Source organism: Myotis lucifugus, unplaced genomic scaffold, assembly GCF_000147115.1.
Source record: "Myotis lucifugus unplaced genomic scaffold, Myoluc2.0 scaffold_0, whole genome shotgun sequence".
Taxonomy (NCBI): Eukaryota; Metazoa; Chordata; class Mammalia; order Chiroptera; family Vespertilionidae; genus Myotis; species Myotis lucifugus.
In genome coordinates this window covers 62,525,339-62,542,522 of record NW_005871048.1, presented here as the reverse complement: position 1 = coordinate 62,542,522, position 17,184 = coordinate 62,525,339, and the positions used below count along the sequence as shown (strand labels likewise).

At 45.8% G+C, this 17,184-nt stretch overlaps 1 protein-coding gene across 1 annotated transcript in view; it reads right to left on the bottom strand.

Moving 5' to 3' along the window:
- Nucleotides 1-17,184, bottom strand: part of ANKH (ANKH inorganic pyrophosphate transport regulator) — a 115,060-nt gene that overhangs the window by 22,421 nt on the left and 75,455 nt on the right. Inside the window, exons 3-7 of the mRNA XM_006081500.2 lie at nt 15,315-15,433; nt 12,344-12,427; nt 7,106-7,276; nt 4,424-4,558; nt 2,157-2,249 (exon numbers count right to left, since the gene is read on the bottom strand). Coding sequence (XP_006081562.1) covers nt 2,157-2,249; nt 4,424-4,558; nt 7,106-7,276; nt 12,344-12,427; nt 15,315-15,433 — 602 coding nt within the window. The remainder of the gene's footprint in view (nt 1-2,156; nt 2,250-4,423; nt 4,559-7,105; nt 7,277-12,343; nt 12,428-15,314; nt 15,434-17,184) is intronic.

The window sequence follows — 17,184 nt, the reverse complement described above, 5'->3', positions numbered from 1 at the left end:
TGACAGTGACGTGCCACGGCTCCTTCAGGGACACTTTTATTTTTAAAATAGCAACTACTTCTGCAAGTACGGTTAGAATAAACTAGCACGTGTCACTAGATTGGCATCTGCGCTTTGTGTTGTTTGTCCAATCTGCTCAGAAACATGCTCTTTCGCTGATGAGAACTGAACATTAGAGAGAATGTGTGCAAGTGGAAAACTAGTTCAATGTTGAGCTAGCACCCTCAGAAGTTATGCGAGAAATTTTAAATCTCTGATTCTGCAACCCACAAAGAGGCGAAGGATTTCAACTGTCAGTGTGGCAAATTCTGGAAGTCCACACAGAGGTGCCTAAGGTTTGGGTGAATGGACGCATTCACAGGAACGGCCGGAGCAGCCCAACAGAATGCCTGGAAACAATGGGTGGGGTTTCTAAAGGGCTCTGAGTAAGTAACTCCAGCTTCTGGCTGGAGGTACGCTCGTTAAAGGAATTGTCTCACAGCGCCCAGCCTCTGTGATCACGCATAAAACAATGTTGTTCTTGGATGCGCCTAGCGAAACTGTACAGTGCTGTATTGTTAAGTTTTATTATTTCAAGGGAGTCAAAAACAATTTCAGATGAGACTTTCATGGCCAGGAGGTTCTAATGCTTCAATACCTGCTACGCTCATCAAGTTTTATTATATAATCTTGTTCTCCTAGAGCCAGAGATTTAGCAGAAGACTTAAACCCATTTTGGTTTTCCAGGATTTACTTGTATACACATGTTCCTTGAAATGAAAACAATGATTTCTATCAGTAGACTGGATGAAACCCACTCAAACACGGGCTGCCCACCTTCTCCGGCAAGTGCCTCGTGCCTCTGAAGTCTGCGCTCAGAGGCCTGGGAAGCAGAAATCAAATGCATTTTTTCTAAGAGATGCTCTGCATCCTGAGGTTGCAAAGAATGTTTGCAATAGGTGGATGGTCCAATTGATGGTCTCCTGGGGAAACTCCACTCCCGGTAAAGCGTTCTGGGTACCACAGCTGCTCTATCTCCCGTGAGGCTGTGTGGTGGCAATCCCAGGCGTGTTTTGAGGTGAGTTGCTATTCATGGGTGATTGTGGGTGTGGGAATAAGGTCTCTTTCTCTTGCTGGAGACCCCTGGGCAAAGAGGCTCCTCTCCTTGCCTCCCAGAGCTTTTGTTGGGATAAGATAAAATCATATTGGTAAGGTATACAAATGTCTAATCCTTAGGATGTACACCTGGAACTTATTATAATGTTGTATGTCAACTTTAATTGAAAAAGAAATGAAAAAAAGATAAAATGACATTGGCAATGGCTCTGAACTAGTTCTATAGGAACTCAAGGCCAAATAGTTGCTATTAAGAGTACCGGGAGCAGTTGTGTGCTTCTTCCCCATTTTTTATTCTAAAACGTTGCACACTATCTTTTTTGGGGTCTGATTTTTGGGACATTTGTTTTAGGATAAAAGGCTACTAGTTTTAGGTTCAATTAATTAAGCCTGATGACACAGACATTTACAGGATGTTCCTGACCCAGCCAAAGGCCACATGACCAGAGGGCTATGTGCTCCCTGGGCTGTGTCAGCAGCAGCAGGGGACAGAGCTGCCGTCAACAGCTTTCAGCTGCAACAAGCTGCTGCATCCAGACCCATGAGGACCCACACCCCGCTGCAGAGACCACTCCAGCGTGCACGAACCCCGCACACCGAAGACTTCCGTAAACTTCTGAGCTCAAGCACACAGTTTCTGTCTGTACCTTCACAACTGCTACGAAGTTAGTGTTAGTTTAACTAAAAAAAAAAAACAAAAAAAAAAAACAGCAAAAAAACCCAACAAAAAAACCCCCACAGAAACAAAATCCAAAGTATTAATTTTTTTTGAGAGTATATTTTCCCTTTTGCAAACACATAATTTCTCAGTAGATTAACCCAAAGGTGACCATCATTTTGGAGCGGTATTATAGGCTCAGCATCAAGGGAAGCTTGAATTTACCTCTGTTATTTTCTGAGGGAAATATTCCACAATTACCTTCGTCCTCCCCAATATCACATTAGCCTTCCCAAGGGAGGAGAGATTGGCAAACATCGAAGTGCTCCTCTCCAGAGATGCCTGTCTATCAAATGCTAATTTACAGAGTGTGTTTCAGACGCCACGCCGCACAGGTTCTCACCTTGTCAAAAGCAGGGTAGACAGCACGGATTTCCGTCAACCAACCATATGGCATGTGACCCACGGGATATGTGGCTGTCAAAATCGCCACTGCCTGCAAGAGGAAGAGCCAGCAAAGTTAGCGTTGGGCATTGGCGGAGAGCATCTCCAGTAGCGGCCGTCTGCATGTGGCAAAGCAAGCTGCCTCGGTGTGGCCACCGCTGACAAGTCACTCCACACTGGGTGACAGGCATCGGCCTACCCCAGGGTGGCCTGGGAGGGGCAGGTGCTCCACTGTGTCCCTGGGGGTGGCACGAGCTGGCCCCGGGAGAGCACCTGGGACCAGGAGCATGGGTTTTGTTTTACACGAGTCCAACAAGAAACAGGTCCAAGTCCAGATTGCTGGCTCGAGAAGCCAGTTCAACCCAAGTCCAGACTCCAAAATCTTTGCTCTCCCCAGAGAGCCAAACCAAACCCTCTAGTCCAGCCCAATTCTTGAATCTCCAATTGTGATTCTGAGTCCTCGCTGCTCTCTGGGTGGCCTTTGCTGAGGATCCACTCTCCGCCTCCATCCTGTCCTTCAGGGCGACTGATGGCACGTGTTGGTTGATGGCTTTACGTATTCTCTCCTTCTGACTCAACTCCCTTCCAATCTGTGCGGGCAGCATAGCCCAGTGTTTAGTTTTAATTTAAGAAAACTAAATAACTATTGCTTACAGGAAGTCAAACATGTTCTTCCATGAAAGCGGGTTTCTGTCCTTCTGTGTACGACAAGGAAGGAAATGAAAACAAAGCATCTAACCCTACACCGTGGCAGAGTCCAACTCTCTAGCTAGCTAGCTAGCAAAGGAGGAGTGCAGGCTCCCTCAATTTTAATTGATGTCACAGCCACGCCAGAAACATGAGGGGCATTCCCAGCAGGCTGAAGAAACTGCGGTGGGGACCGGTACAGTGCAAGAAACACGAGCGCCGGAATCAGGAGGGCCTGGATTCAAACCTCTACTTCCTCACTTGCCAGCTGTGTGCTCACCAGCCAGGCCTCCCTTTCCGCTCCTCCAGCAGAACCAGGAGAATAACAACGTCCATCCCACAGGGTTATGGGGAGTCAACGAAATGTGCACAAGTAGATGATAAATAGATGTCCATTCTGTACCCCATGGGCTGTGCCTCTATGCCATGGAGGTCAATTGAGAAAGGGCTCTAATAAATAAATTAGTTGCCTTATTTATTGTAAGGGGAGGATGGAATTCTAGCACACAGGTGATGGGGGTCACCTTCTCTTCACTGGGCAACCTAGACTGCCGTGTTTAAGTAACACAGCTGCTGTGTGTCAGAAGCCACCCAAGATGATATGACTCAATACACAAAATCCAGGAACAAACTGAGGCGAGAGAAAGGGTTCTGCTTGTGATTTATGTGCTCCCCTTTCCAAGCCGCCAGGAGCGGCTTCCAGCACATGGAAACTGGCAGGAGACCCCAGGCTGGAGACATGCTGACAGCGCTGTCAGGGCGCAGTGTAAACAGGAGGCCTGAGGAGCAGCCACTGGCCTTCCTGAAGGGTCGGCCGTTCCAGAGACAGGCTTGGTTCTCCAGCGGGCAGAGGCGGCGGCGGAAACTAATGAAGTCATTTTATTTGTTCATACTATCCTTGGAAGATGGAAAAAGCGATTCAACTCTTTCTTTGGAGTGTAGCTGCCAGTTTCCAGGTAAATTTCTTGAGTTGGAGTGAGCTCCTCATTTGGAGGAGGGCAGGCGGCCAAAGAGCACACAAAGCCACGATGGGTTGGGTGGTAGGTGCAGGAGGGCAGAGAAAAAACAGGTGACAGCAGGTGGGTCCAAATGGAAGCAAGGGCCCCGAACCTCTGGGTGCTTTCCCTTCTGCAGCCGATGGCCTGCTCCCTTGTCCTCTGCAAGGACAGCGGAGAGGCATCATGCGCACTCCGTGGAAAAATGGAGAGGTCACTGGGCGAGAGCCAGACAACCTGGATTCTAATACTGGCCCAGCTTCTTGCTAGTTTTGTGTCGTTAACCATGTGTCCTTGCCTCCGTTTCCTCAAACGGTCATTGAGAAGGATGAATGAGATGTTTTCTTTAAGACTCACGAAGATATGGAATTACATGATTATAAGTCTCGAGCTCCTCATGGCTTCCTAGTGGGAATGTGTCATATAATGTAATATCACAGAATTATTTGAGCTCTCAGGATGCACTGGAAACAAATCTGTAACCCCCCGCCCCCCTACTCATTACAAAAGTGAGGAGTGCCCACATCCCCGGAAACTGCCCTACCTCTGTAGCTGCAGAACTGCCGCCAAGGTCCCGGGAAACAAAGAGGTTGACAATAGGTCTACTGATTCTCTGTGTAGCCAAGATGAGCGCCAACGGCCACCAGAAGCTCAGCATCTTTCTGATTGTTGCATCTCCCTGCATCAAGAAATGGAGGCAGGACATCAGCCGGTCAGAGAGAGACAAGAGCCGTATGATTTCACTCATATGTGGAATTTAATGAACACACTGAACTACCAAGCAAAATAGAAACAGACTCATAGATAGAGAGCAGGCAGATAGCTCTGGGGGTGGTGGTGTTCGGGGGGCGGGCATGGAGGGATTGAGCAAAATAGAAAAAAAAAAAGAGAAAGAACTCATGGACATGGACAACAGTGTGGAGATTGCAGAGGTGGAAGGGGTGGGTGGAGGTGGAACAGGGCACAGAGGGAATAAATGGCCATGGGGAAAAAATAAATAAAAGAAAAAAGAAAAAAAGTAAGGGAGGCAAAAGTTCACTAAATGCTAGAAGTGGAACAGGAAGAACAATTAGGAGCCAAAGCCTTTCTTTTTTGATGTCAATCCCAAGTCAATTCACTAAACTTAAAAAACAATATAAGGAAAAACCTCTGTAGACTAGCCAAGTTGAATTAAAATAAAATGTACAGTGAAAATGAAATGAACTCAGACAGTTGGCACGCTACTGTGAAATCAAAACACACATTTAGCCTTGAGCGATTCAAACCACTATTTTCCAAACAGGGCAACTCTAACCCAGGCAGAAACCAACTCCATGGCCCGAGAAACAAGTTGGAAATTAGTTTTTGTTTAAATCATCAAGCTGACTGGCTGGAAGCCATGTCAGTAAGAGGTAACTCCTTTTTCTTCTTCTTCTTTTGTAAAAATTGAATTTATTGGCGTTACATTAGTCAATAAAAGTATATAGGTTTCAAGTGTACAATTCTGCAGTGCATCACCTGCACATTGCATTGTGTGCTCACCATCCAAAGTCTAGTCTCCTTCCAGCAACATTTACCTCCCCTTTACCCTCTTCCACCTGCTCCCACCCCCACCCCTGAAGAGGCAACTTTTAAAAGTAAAAAATTTTTATAATTAAAAAAAAAAATTGAAATCAGCTCACAAATATGCCTGGTTATTTGGGCACTATGTACATCTCCTACAGAGGTTCTTATTTTAATGGGCCCAACCAGTGTGGCTCAGTGGTTGAGTGTCAATCTATGAACCAGGAGGTCACAGTTTGATTCTGGGTCAGGGCACAAGCCTGGGTTGCGGGCTTCATCCCCAGTAGGGGGCGTGCAGGAGGCAGCCGATCAATGATTCATTCTCTCTCATCATTGATGTTTCTCTCTCTCTCTCTCTGTCTCTCTGTCTCTCTCTCTCTCTCTCTTCTTTCCTCTCTGGAAAAAAAAAAAGCTCTAACAGAAATCATGTAAATGTTTGGAAGCATAAGTAAAATAAAAGCATGGTAACAAAAATGTGAGAATTTTGTTGAGAATGCCACAGCAAAGATGTGTGCTATCTTCAGCCCAGCTTTCACTAAATAACATTGGTTTTGGTTCTTCACGAGGGTAAAAGTCACATCATGGGACCATCTCAGCCACTTTAATGTGCTTTCCTTTGCGGCTGGCTGCCTGTTTTAGATGGAGTGCCATCATTAAGGTCAATTCGATGTGGTTGTCCTTGGGACAGAAATAACTGGTTCCGGTTTTACTGGTGGCCTGACCTGGGATTGAGGTAAGTGGGCAATACAATTAATGTTCTGACATGATGAAAGTGACATGTGGTCAAAGGTGGGGTCAGGGGTGGAGTGTGGTGATTTATTCAGGGCTACTTTTAATCACGCACATCTGCCTTATAGCCAGATGGAAATAAATCCAAATGATGTCTAGTACCTAAGGGTAGGAGATCAGCATACGTATAAATCAGGCCCTGTGTACACCTCTGATGGAAAGGAAGCTTTGGCCATTTGTATAAGATTATACCTTGCTTGTATCTTACTCAAATTTCAAGGCACAGGCCAAGCTCTGCCTCCATCAGGGAGGCGTGTCAGCCACATCACCCACTTCCTCCTCTCAGTGTCAGTGGCTCTCACTGCAGTGTTCTCACTGCATCTATGCACTGTCTTGGGTTCGTGTCTGTACTGGTCTTATCTGCCATATGGGGACACACAGCTGCTTGACAGTGGAGAACATATTTTAAAATTTTCTGTGTCCCCCTATGGTGCCTAAATGCTCTTCTCACTCTACACCAGGTACCTGAATGAGCGACTGTGTTTGGCCAACACAGAGTGTAGGAACAACGCCTGGATCCCTGGTGTAAATGAAAAATGATCAAATGTGAGTTCAAAGGGACCACGGGGGCTAAAGTCTTTGATGACTGTAGAATAATTTACTGTTGACAAAAGAGTAAGAAAAACCATCAATGCTGTATGCACTCCTCAGCCTGACTTGAGTCACCGAGCCTCAGTTTCATACAGAGATATGGAGCTGGACAGCGACCTCTAAGATCCCTTCCACCTCCAGAGCTCATGAATTCTCCAGCTGTCTGTCCCTGTGGACACTCCCCGGCACTTGACATCTCAGTGAGTGTGCTCAGTGTACTGACTTCTCATCTCATAGAGGGGCGGGGTAAAATTTCATCCCACTCGGATGCACAGACAGGCTGCCACGAGTTCTAAGGACGTACCCCCAGCTCCGGCCCACTGTGGTCGGGGATGATGTCGTGGATGTTCCGGTAGTAGCCCAGGCACAGGGTGGCGCAGCGCACAAGGGCGCCCATGTACAAGGAGAGGATGGGGATGAGCAGGGGCTCCCGGCACTCCAGGTGGCTGTGAAGCAAGATGGCTACAAAAACGACCTGTGAGATGGGTAGACGAGAGTGAGTTAGAGGAGAGGAGTCAGAACCAGTCAACAGAGGCACAGCCCAATTTCTTGCACCCAAAGGAAACAGATTTCTGAGGGGAAACCTCCATGTTGATGAGAAAGAGACCAGAAATTGGGCTCTGGCTCAATACTGCTCTCACAGAATTCACGGTCAGACATTTGGGATTCACAGGGTGAGCACATCATCATTTTGTTATATTCACCACCAAGATTCTTTTAAGGCAACTGCACATATGGTTAAGGTTATTGCTAAATAATATCTAGAAATGTTGGCTTCCCAGAACCCAAAAGATACAGTAGAGCTTTACCCTCTTGAGGCTAGATACCTGAGGCCCTAAGTTACCTTACACACACACACACACACACACACACACACAGTGGTGATCAATGACAATAGTACACAGAAGAGTAGACATTAGTGTTTATAAGATGGAATTCACTAAAAATGCTGCAAAAGTACCAATACCAGTTATTATAAAACAAGCTAAATTAAAAATACCAACTTATAAAAATGGAATAGGTCACAAAATAGTCAAGAGGGTTATAAATAATAACTAAGTCTCTAAAGCAAATGTAATATTCTATTTACCCTCCCTGTCCTGCAGAAATCCGAGAAGCAGCCCAGCCTCTGTCCAGAGTCCTGGGACCCACACATTCCGAAGACCACTGAGGCGTACTGAGTGCAGAAGTAGGGCAATGGGCGAGGGGAGATATCCCTGAGTTACATCAATAGGCAAATATCCACCCACCGGCAGGCATGTAAGATACAGCCCCACTGAGTGACCCAGACCAAAGGAGGCTTCTCCTGATCACTGCCGTCTTAAGAAATCAGTGACGACAGAAAGTTAGAAACGAAGCTGGAGACTGAGCAAGACCCATTGATGAGTACATCCACTGCCATCGTGCCCACAGAAAAGCAGGGTGGTCCAAGAAACTCTCTGAACGACATAAAAGTATTAGCTATAGAGGTGATTTGCTTGTACCCAGGTAGTCATTTCAAACCCAGTAAATGAGACAGACCCCAGCACAGATGTCCTCAGGGAATGCAGGACCGAGGTGCTGTGGGGCCCATGGACACACCAGGCTGCCCGCAGCACAGGGAGAGGTCACCAGCTGGAGCAATACTCACAGTCATGCTCACGCTTCAAGGACATAGCAGAGATGCCCATGGCTGTCGCCATGACCACTGCTTCCCAGTGGAACAACTGTCGTGTTAACTAAGAACTGCAGGGAAGCCTCGTGAAGAACCCGCTGTGTCTGGATCAGAAGATTGAGACTTTTGTGCAGTGGGCCAAGATGCCCATAAATTTCTTTAATGAATGAGAGGCCTCTAAGTCTCCCCAACATGCAACGCAGACTAGTGTGTCCACAGCAAGTGTAACATGGGATGCATGCAAACCTACCGTGTAAACTGAGATGATTATACTGAGAGATTTAAAAAAGTATATATGTTTTTATTGATTGTTAGAGAGAGAGGAAGTGAGAGATAGAAACTTCGATGAGAGAGAAACATAATCCATAGGCTGCCTCCTGCACGACCCCTACTGGGGATCCAGCCTGCAACCTAGGCATGTGCCTGACCAGAATCGAACCAGTGACCTCTTGGTTCATGGGTCAATGCTCAACTACTGAGCCACACCAGCTGGGCCATATTTAGAGATTTAAAACTTGTATGAAAAATGAATAGGTGAAGGCCAACGCCTCATCTGCCAAGTCCAGGAAGGCTCCCGAGGCCATCAGGATGGCCGCGCAGGATCAAGGAGGAGGATCTGGACTTGAAGGAACAGGGAGCCATGGGCAAAGCGAGAAGTGTGGAGATAACAAGAAAATGGTCCAAGCACAGGGAGCAAGAGCGGGACAAAGGGGCAGGAGGGTGCATTCGGCCGGTAAAGCGCCGGAGGTCAGGGTGAAGGTTTTGTCACTCTCCTGTCTTTTTAAGGACGTGGTGCCACGTGGTCCAACACTTACCATAGCCCTTACATCTTCGTGGTGGATGGTATCACTTATCAATTTAAATAACCCCGAGCCTTGGCATTTCCATCTAGAATTACGAGTTTGAACCTCATATAGCCATCGAAGAATGTCGGGTTATTTTCTGAGGGAAACCTACTGTGTCAATGGTGAGGATTTTCCCGGTGAGAGCCTGTTATGTGCTGGCCCCGTACCAAGTGCCGGGGAGTCAGTGATAAATCACACATCCCGGGCTCTGTAGTCTTGGAGCTGACAGTCTAGGGGAGGAGGCAGAAATGGGGATCACTGATGCCAGTGAGCGACGATGACAAACTGCGACAGGGCCTGAGGGAAAGAGGGCATGGCTGGGGAGCCAGGCTGTGGGGGAGGAAGGGCACCCCAGGTGGAGTGTGTCTGAGACCTACAGCCTCAGCAGAAGTAGCGGGGGAGGGGGGAGGAGCCAGAGGGAGGCAGGAGAACTGGGGCAGAATATTTCCTTCTGGGCAGAGGGATCCACAAACACCCCAGTGGGAGAGGCTGGGCCTCACGAGGCCCCAAAAGGAGAACCTGCCACTGGAGTGCAGAGAGCAGGGGGCAGGAGGACAGGCCCACAGAGAGGAAGCCGGGCTGTGGGTCTTTAGCACGTGCAGGCCACGGACTCTGGCTTTTATCTCATGAACACCAGGAAGCAATTTTAAAGCGGGCTTTAGGGCAGTTGTGAGGGGACGGGAATTTCCCTGAGAATAGATCTCTGTGGCCGAGGGGGAAGGATGGACATCCAGGGCTGAAAGGGGAAGGCTCATGAGTTAGGAGGCATCTCAGGTAGTGCAGATGACAGGGGGTTCCTCAGACCAGGGTGAGCACAGCAGAGATGGGGAGAAGAGGGAAGATTTTTAAAAAAAGTCTAGCCCTAGCCAGTTTGGCTCAGTGGATAGAGCATTGGCCTGCAGACTGAAGGGTCCTGGGTTCGATTCCGGTCAAGGGCACATGCCCAGGTTTTGGGTTTGATCCCCACTAGGGGGCGTGCAGGAGGCAGCCGGTCAATGATTCTCTCTCATCATTGATGTTTCTATCTCTCTCTCCCTTTCCTTTCCTCTCTGAAATCAATAAAGATATATTTTTTAAAAGAAGTCTAGGATGAAAACTGAAAAGACCTGGTGATAAAGAGGGATGCTCTAGGTTGGGTCCCAGGTGTTTGACCAGATCCTTGGGGTCTAGATGATTCCGAAGGCAAGGGCTGATGACAGCAGAAAGATGAAAGGACTGAAGGTCCCAGGAAGGTCCAAAAGCCTCAAGAGAATTCTCATTTTGATACTGAACAAGCTAAGAACATGCAGGTGATCATGAAAGGAAACACACACAGCAACATTTTTCATAAATCCCTTGGCAATATCACTGGAACATATGACTGTTACAATAATAGCGGCACAGAAAAGCACTGCACATTTGAACCAAACCAAGAGCCTTTTTGTGCAACAGTGTGAAACCAATTAGCTTAGTAAAATTTGTAAATAATGGGAATTGCCACTGCAGTCCAAAGCATTATCAACTATTTTCATTTTTATTATTGGCTATTACTTGCCATCTATGCCAAGGTAGTATTTCAAAGGACTTTTCCTAGAAACTATTTTCTCATTTCCAAATTCAATAATTAACAAATGCTTTCAGGTAATAAGAGAAATGAAGCTGAGGGTGGGGTGGGGGTGGGGGTATAAGATTTAAGAACAAAAATTAAATTTACTCCCCCAACCAAATTGTGTTAGGAACTCAAACTACAAGGCTTAAAATAACTACTTTGCCAGGAATAGACCGAACCCACGTGCCAACTGAATCCAGCTTCCATGGCTCCTACTAACCAGACACGTTTATTCTGAATTTGGAGCCCTCCCAACAGGCGAGGGCCAGGTCCAGGTTTAATACTGAGAAGGAATATGGCTGTAGGTTCGTGTACAGGTGTGTGACATGCGTGTGCAGGCATGCACACACAGTGTTAGCAGGAATGAATTTAAATTGCTTTCAATTGTGATCCATGGAGTTAATGCAATGAATCTGGAAATTTAACTCTTGGTCTTTTGGGCTGGGCTAGCAGTTTAACAGTAGATTATTCCAAAAAGATGGCTAAAGGACTAGCATGGACAATAGGGGAAAACCAGGAAGGTAAGCACGGAAATGTTCATGGAAAGGAATGGAGAGCTGGGAAGGGAGCTTAGAAATCAGTCCAGCCTCCTCCTTCATGGAAAAATCCTCCTCCTAAATCCCTGAATGTTGAACTAAGTGGAATTAGTAGATTACAGGAATAGAATCTAAGTTTCTGCCGACATCCTTCATGTGGCATCCCTGGTAGAAGAAGGAAGAACGGAGAATGGAAACCAGGGCTGGAGCCAGACCCCAGGGAACTGGACTCAGCACAAAGTGCAAGGGAGGCTTCTTCTCCGGCAGCCTCTGACTTCCTGGTTCTTTTAAATGTGGGAAATGACGTGCGGATGGCAGCCCTGCGGGGCAACATGAGCAATGACATTTTTTTTCCAGAAGAAGGGAGAGGAAGAGAGAGATAGAAACATCAGTGATGAGAGAGAATCATTGACCAGCTGCCTCCTGCACGCCCCCCACTGGGGATTGAGCCTGCAAACTGGGCACATGCCCTAACTGGGAATCGAACTCTGACCGCCTGGTTCATAGGTCGATGCTCAACCACTGAGCCACACCGGCCAGGCCATTAGCAACAACATTTAAGAATAATTCCTAAGTGCTCTCTCTAAAACTGAGCGATAGGCCATGTGTTGTTAGCCACATGGAGGGCCGAGGGTCCATGCGGCCAAGTGCACAGTGACCCTATGGCCACCCCAAGAGGTCCCAGCTATGACCTTAGAGTCATTCCACACGCAAACTCAAAGTCAAGGTCAGAACCTCTGATACTAAATTAACTTCCTAAAACCCTCATTCTAGTGAGATTATACAGACTTGTATCACAGGAGACTCCTTTTTTCATTGGATTTACAAACCTTTACGCTTGATGTACTGCAGAGTGAATGACTGGAGAGGAGGCATCAGCCAGTTCTGAGAACGCTGACTGACCCTAGACCACACTTACCTGAGCTATGACATCTGAGATTGAGGCACATCCCACCAGGAAGCTGTATTTGTGTTTTAGGAGAATGCCAGCATGGGTCCATGCCTGCCAGAAGAAAAAGAATTTGGCATGAGGTACACCTTTGGGATGATATTATTTCTGGTTGTTGTGATGTACTGGGCATTCCTGGAATAGTTTTTATACCCCCTAAAACCTCTGTAGTGCAGGCTGGTAAATATTTGGTTGGTAAAATGTCTATAACTGGGCCTGGGGGCTACATCCCTGTTAGATTTTTAAGAGGAATCAGTGACTGCACAGCATTTATCTCGTACCAACTGTATGCAGACTAGTGTACTGGTTAGGGTCACGTGCCTGGTGGGAGAGCTGGGCAAACACCAAGAATGGAGGAATCTCTCTCTCTCTCTCTCTCTCTCTCTCTCTCTCTCAAAGCAGTTGGAATCACAGAGCAGCAACCCATCATAAAGAGGGCTCAACTTGGTTCTGAGTTACCACCGTCATTACTGGTTCTCACTGACTAATTAAGGTCCCACTATTTCCTTCTCTTCAAGTTTGGGCGGGATCTGATCTACCACTTTGTGCCTTTGAGGGAAGGAAGAGGAAGGTCCTTTAAGGGGAGTAGACAATGAAAAGTGCAGGGGACTGCAGGTTTGAAGTTCATGATAGGATCAGTTTAAGGATCATCTTCCTAACCTGGAAAGGCCGATCTGGCCTGACACAGAAACGACATCTCATCTGAGCTAAATGGCTCTGTGCCAAGACTTTACATAGCAGCTGCCACATCGACTTCCTTCCTCAGCTTATGGGTCCCAAGGTGCCAAATGTGAAAAGAAATGCAAACTGTAGATAACATTTGCAAAGAGCGTCGGGGCTATCTTTGTTGACCAAAAGCCATCTGGATGATAAGCTTTGTGGTTTTCAAATATTATCTCTCCAACCAACATATCTGGGCCATGCTGTAGGTGTGTGTGTGTGTGTGTGTGTGTGTGTGTGTGTGTGTATGCATGTGTGTGTTGGGGGAAGATGACCTGCTCTTTCTACATGTTCATTATTTTGTTTTTTATTAGAAATCTCTTACCTTTGGAGTCTTTTGGGGAATTGATAGATGAAGCATGGAAGAAAAGGGTACTAATCTATGTTTGGGTGTTATACTAAGTGGTAGAAACTCTACCATGGCAAAGGAATACAGGCTGAAAGGAAAGTGGAATACAGGGCAACTTAAGAGTTTGCGATTCACTTTTTACTAATAGTCCCATTTTCCTGAAATTCACTGTGTGAGTGTGGTTGTCTGTGTTTACAGAGTCCCATGCAGATGGTGGGCAGGCACAGAGCAATATCCTGGACTCTGTCTGGGATGCGAGACTGTCACTTCATTCAGCTCTGACTGATCTGAAAGCGCGGTGGGGTCACGGTCAGCCAGCAGGGACACCTTGGGGAACCTGGTTCCATGGGTCCCAACCCATTAGCTTTTCTCTTTTTTTTCTGGTTATGTGTCAAACTGATGATTAAAAAAATAAATAAAAAAGAAAATCTAGATAATCGTGTTCTGATGGCTAAATTCTCCCACTAAAGTGAAGTCATAGCAATTGAAAATCAGAACCCTCGCATCAAACCTAAGAGTTTAATAGTTAAGGCTACCCTGCAAACTTGTAGAAAGCTGTTATTGATCTAACTGTAGGCAAACTAAGCCTTTTGGTAACATCTGAGACGATGGGCCACATATATATTTTACCTTGTTTCGTCTTCCATGGATTTGGGGCTGTTGCCTCACCTTAATACAGATATCTACTTACCTCAGTTGTGTGATGTAAATAAAACCTGAGGTAGGGATGGTAAAAACTGTACTGGTCATCATATTTTTAAGTCTCCTTCCTAGGGTAATTTAAAATGAAGTCCGAATTTCTTCGGACTTATTTTTCAGCATTGGATATGACTGATATATATATATATATATTTGCTAAGTCTCCTTTATGTGTATAACACACATGGATAGAAGAAAAGCATTGCATGAGAACTCTTCAGAATCCTGACAAAGAATTTAATCTATGGAAGTGAGCTGCCCTTAAGTAATGTGGTAAAGCTGGTGTTTAAAGGAATGAAATCCAATCAGTATATTAAAGAGATTCTTATTCTAAAAAGCTTTAGGTATTCATACCACACAAGTGGTGCATTTATCAGAAAGCCATCCTGATCTCCCATATCCTGAATATATCAGAATAGAACTTCACATTTCAATCAAAATATTCAAATGGGCTCTCTTGCTGCCTGCCACAATTTACAGCAAGTACAGACAATTCTCATAAAATACACTGACAAGATGGACTGGTTCCCTCAATGGTCACTTGGAACCCTTCTGATTACTGGATATAAAATTGTGCATCCACTACGGAAATCAGTGCGATGATTCCTCAAAAAATTAACAAGAGAATTACTATATGATCCAGCAACTCCACTTCTAGGTGTATACCCAAAAGAACTAAAGCAGGGACTGGAAGAGATATTTGGACACCCATTCATAGCAGTATTATTCACAATAGCCAGAAGGTGGAGGTAACCAAATGTCCATTGATGAATTAATACACAAAATGTAAAGTATACATATAATGAAATATTATTCGGCTTGCAAAGGACATTTTGACACATGCTACAACATGATGAATCCTGAAGACATTATATGGAGTGGAGTAAGGTGCTCACAAAAAGACAAATACTGTATGACTCCACTTATATTTGGTCCCTAGAGGAGTCAAATTCATAGAGACAGAAAGTATAAGGGTGGTTGCCAGGGGCTGGGGAGGGGGCATGGGGAGTTAAGTGGGGACAGAGTTTCAGTTTTACAAGATGAAAAGAGTTCTGAAGATTCACAATAGTGTGAATGTACTGAACTATACACATAAAAATGGTGAAAATGCTAAATTTTACGTTCTGTATATTTTGCCATAGTTGACACAAGCCAGCCATCTTCCCTACTCACCATCGCATCCATGAAAGGGAAGGCAGCGAGATAGAGGAAGGCCCTTCTCGTTTTGCTCCCCACGGACTCGTCCACATGGTGCAGTTTATTGATGATGTAGTAGCCTAGGTCACTGTAAGCTGCAAACACACACAGCGATATTTAGAAAACGCTATTTTTATATGCTTTTTCTCTCAACAGTTTAAAAAACTATTTTAAATGTAATACTTTTTTTTTAATTAGGAAATTTAGATGAGCAAAAAGAAGAAAACCATCTACAATCTCACCCCTCTACCTGGTGGGGGGCGGGGGTCATGGGGAATACTCTGGGCTCTAATCGCTCAGTTCTTTTATGGGGTGTGTGTGGCGGGAGGATGTGGCGTATGCTTATGTGTTTTAAGAGAAAATGGGATCATACTTACATACACTCCTTTGTAAACCGTGAACACCTTTTCCTGACATGCTTCTACATTTTCATGGTTGCACTGAATTCCTTTCTGTAGGTTTACTTAGTATCAACTTACTCAGTCTCCTATTATTGTATATTTAGGTGGTTTCCATTATTTTGATATTATAAAAGAAGGCTTGGTGGATAGGTTTGAAGCTAAAGGTTTAAACATACTCCTAATCATTTACTAAGAGAAAATTCCTGGATGTTACTATGCCTTCTAGGAAATATTTTATAGCTAGCTTTATTTTGTTTCATTTTTGGGGGGAAGAGTGTAGCAACCTTGGGGATAGCCCTGATGGTAGAAAAATGGTACCTCTGAGGTTCTTTTAAAGTCCCTCCAACACCTGGACTTGTAACCAGTGTGTGACTGGAACATAATGGCACTGAACTAACGAGGGCTGAATGAATGTGCAGGTGCCAACTAGGCATAACGGGAAGACAGAGAAAGGTCTTCCTCATGCGTTAGCTAGGCATTCCGACGGACAGGACCAGCAAGGATGAAGTAAATGATTACGTTTTTTCTACCTCATTGATTCATGTTTAGACTATCCAGGAAGATGATCATCTCCGTGTTTTTCACGGTGTTTTACATAGCGCTTTAATAGGAGTGCCCTGCTGGTTTCGTTCTTTTATAAATATGAGCATTCACGTACTTGACAACCACAGAAGCTGCTTTGAAAGCAGAAAGGAGAGAGAATGCAGCGGGAGTCTCACTTCATGAGAAACAATAAGACGACCCCCCCCATCCCCCTGCAAAGATCGGGAACGACTTATTATCACATTAACTGGTAAAAAGAAATGACTCTCCATCCGTTGTCAGGATGCCTCTTGAATTACAGGAATTAAGTGAGGTCTGTAGGATCATATCAAGGATATTAAAATGCACACATGGGCGCAGGTGTGGATGGTGCTGACCCTGCCCACACCACTGCCCCACCCTGGCAGCAGGCCAATGAGACAACAAGAAGATCCATGCAGGGGGGTAGGTGTCACGTGGCAGAAAGAGGGTGGGAGAGTGGGATTAGTTACAGGCAAGGGACGAGGAAGGAAGGAGGCAGCTTCGATGTCTGTGTTTGAGTCAGAAGGCACACAGACGAACGTGGATTAGAGAAGGCATGACGGAGGCATGCAGACCTGAACTAAGCTGACGGAATCACAAAGTAACACGATGATGTGCTTTATCATGCAAACTGTCTAGTTTAGGTGCTGAACCTTGGAAATTTCATCTCAGAATCTATTGTTGCTGCTGTTTATCTGTACGTGTGTTTTCATTCATTCAGGAAACGTCCCCTGGGACCGGCAAGCAGATGGCGCTGACCCTGCCCACACCACTGCCCCACCCTGGCAGAGGCCGCTGGCCACACACAAGGCAGTCAGGCTGGCGAGCAGAGCGGCACAATGCCAAGTGCAAGAGGCCAGCGCTGGCTATGAATAGCGCAG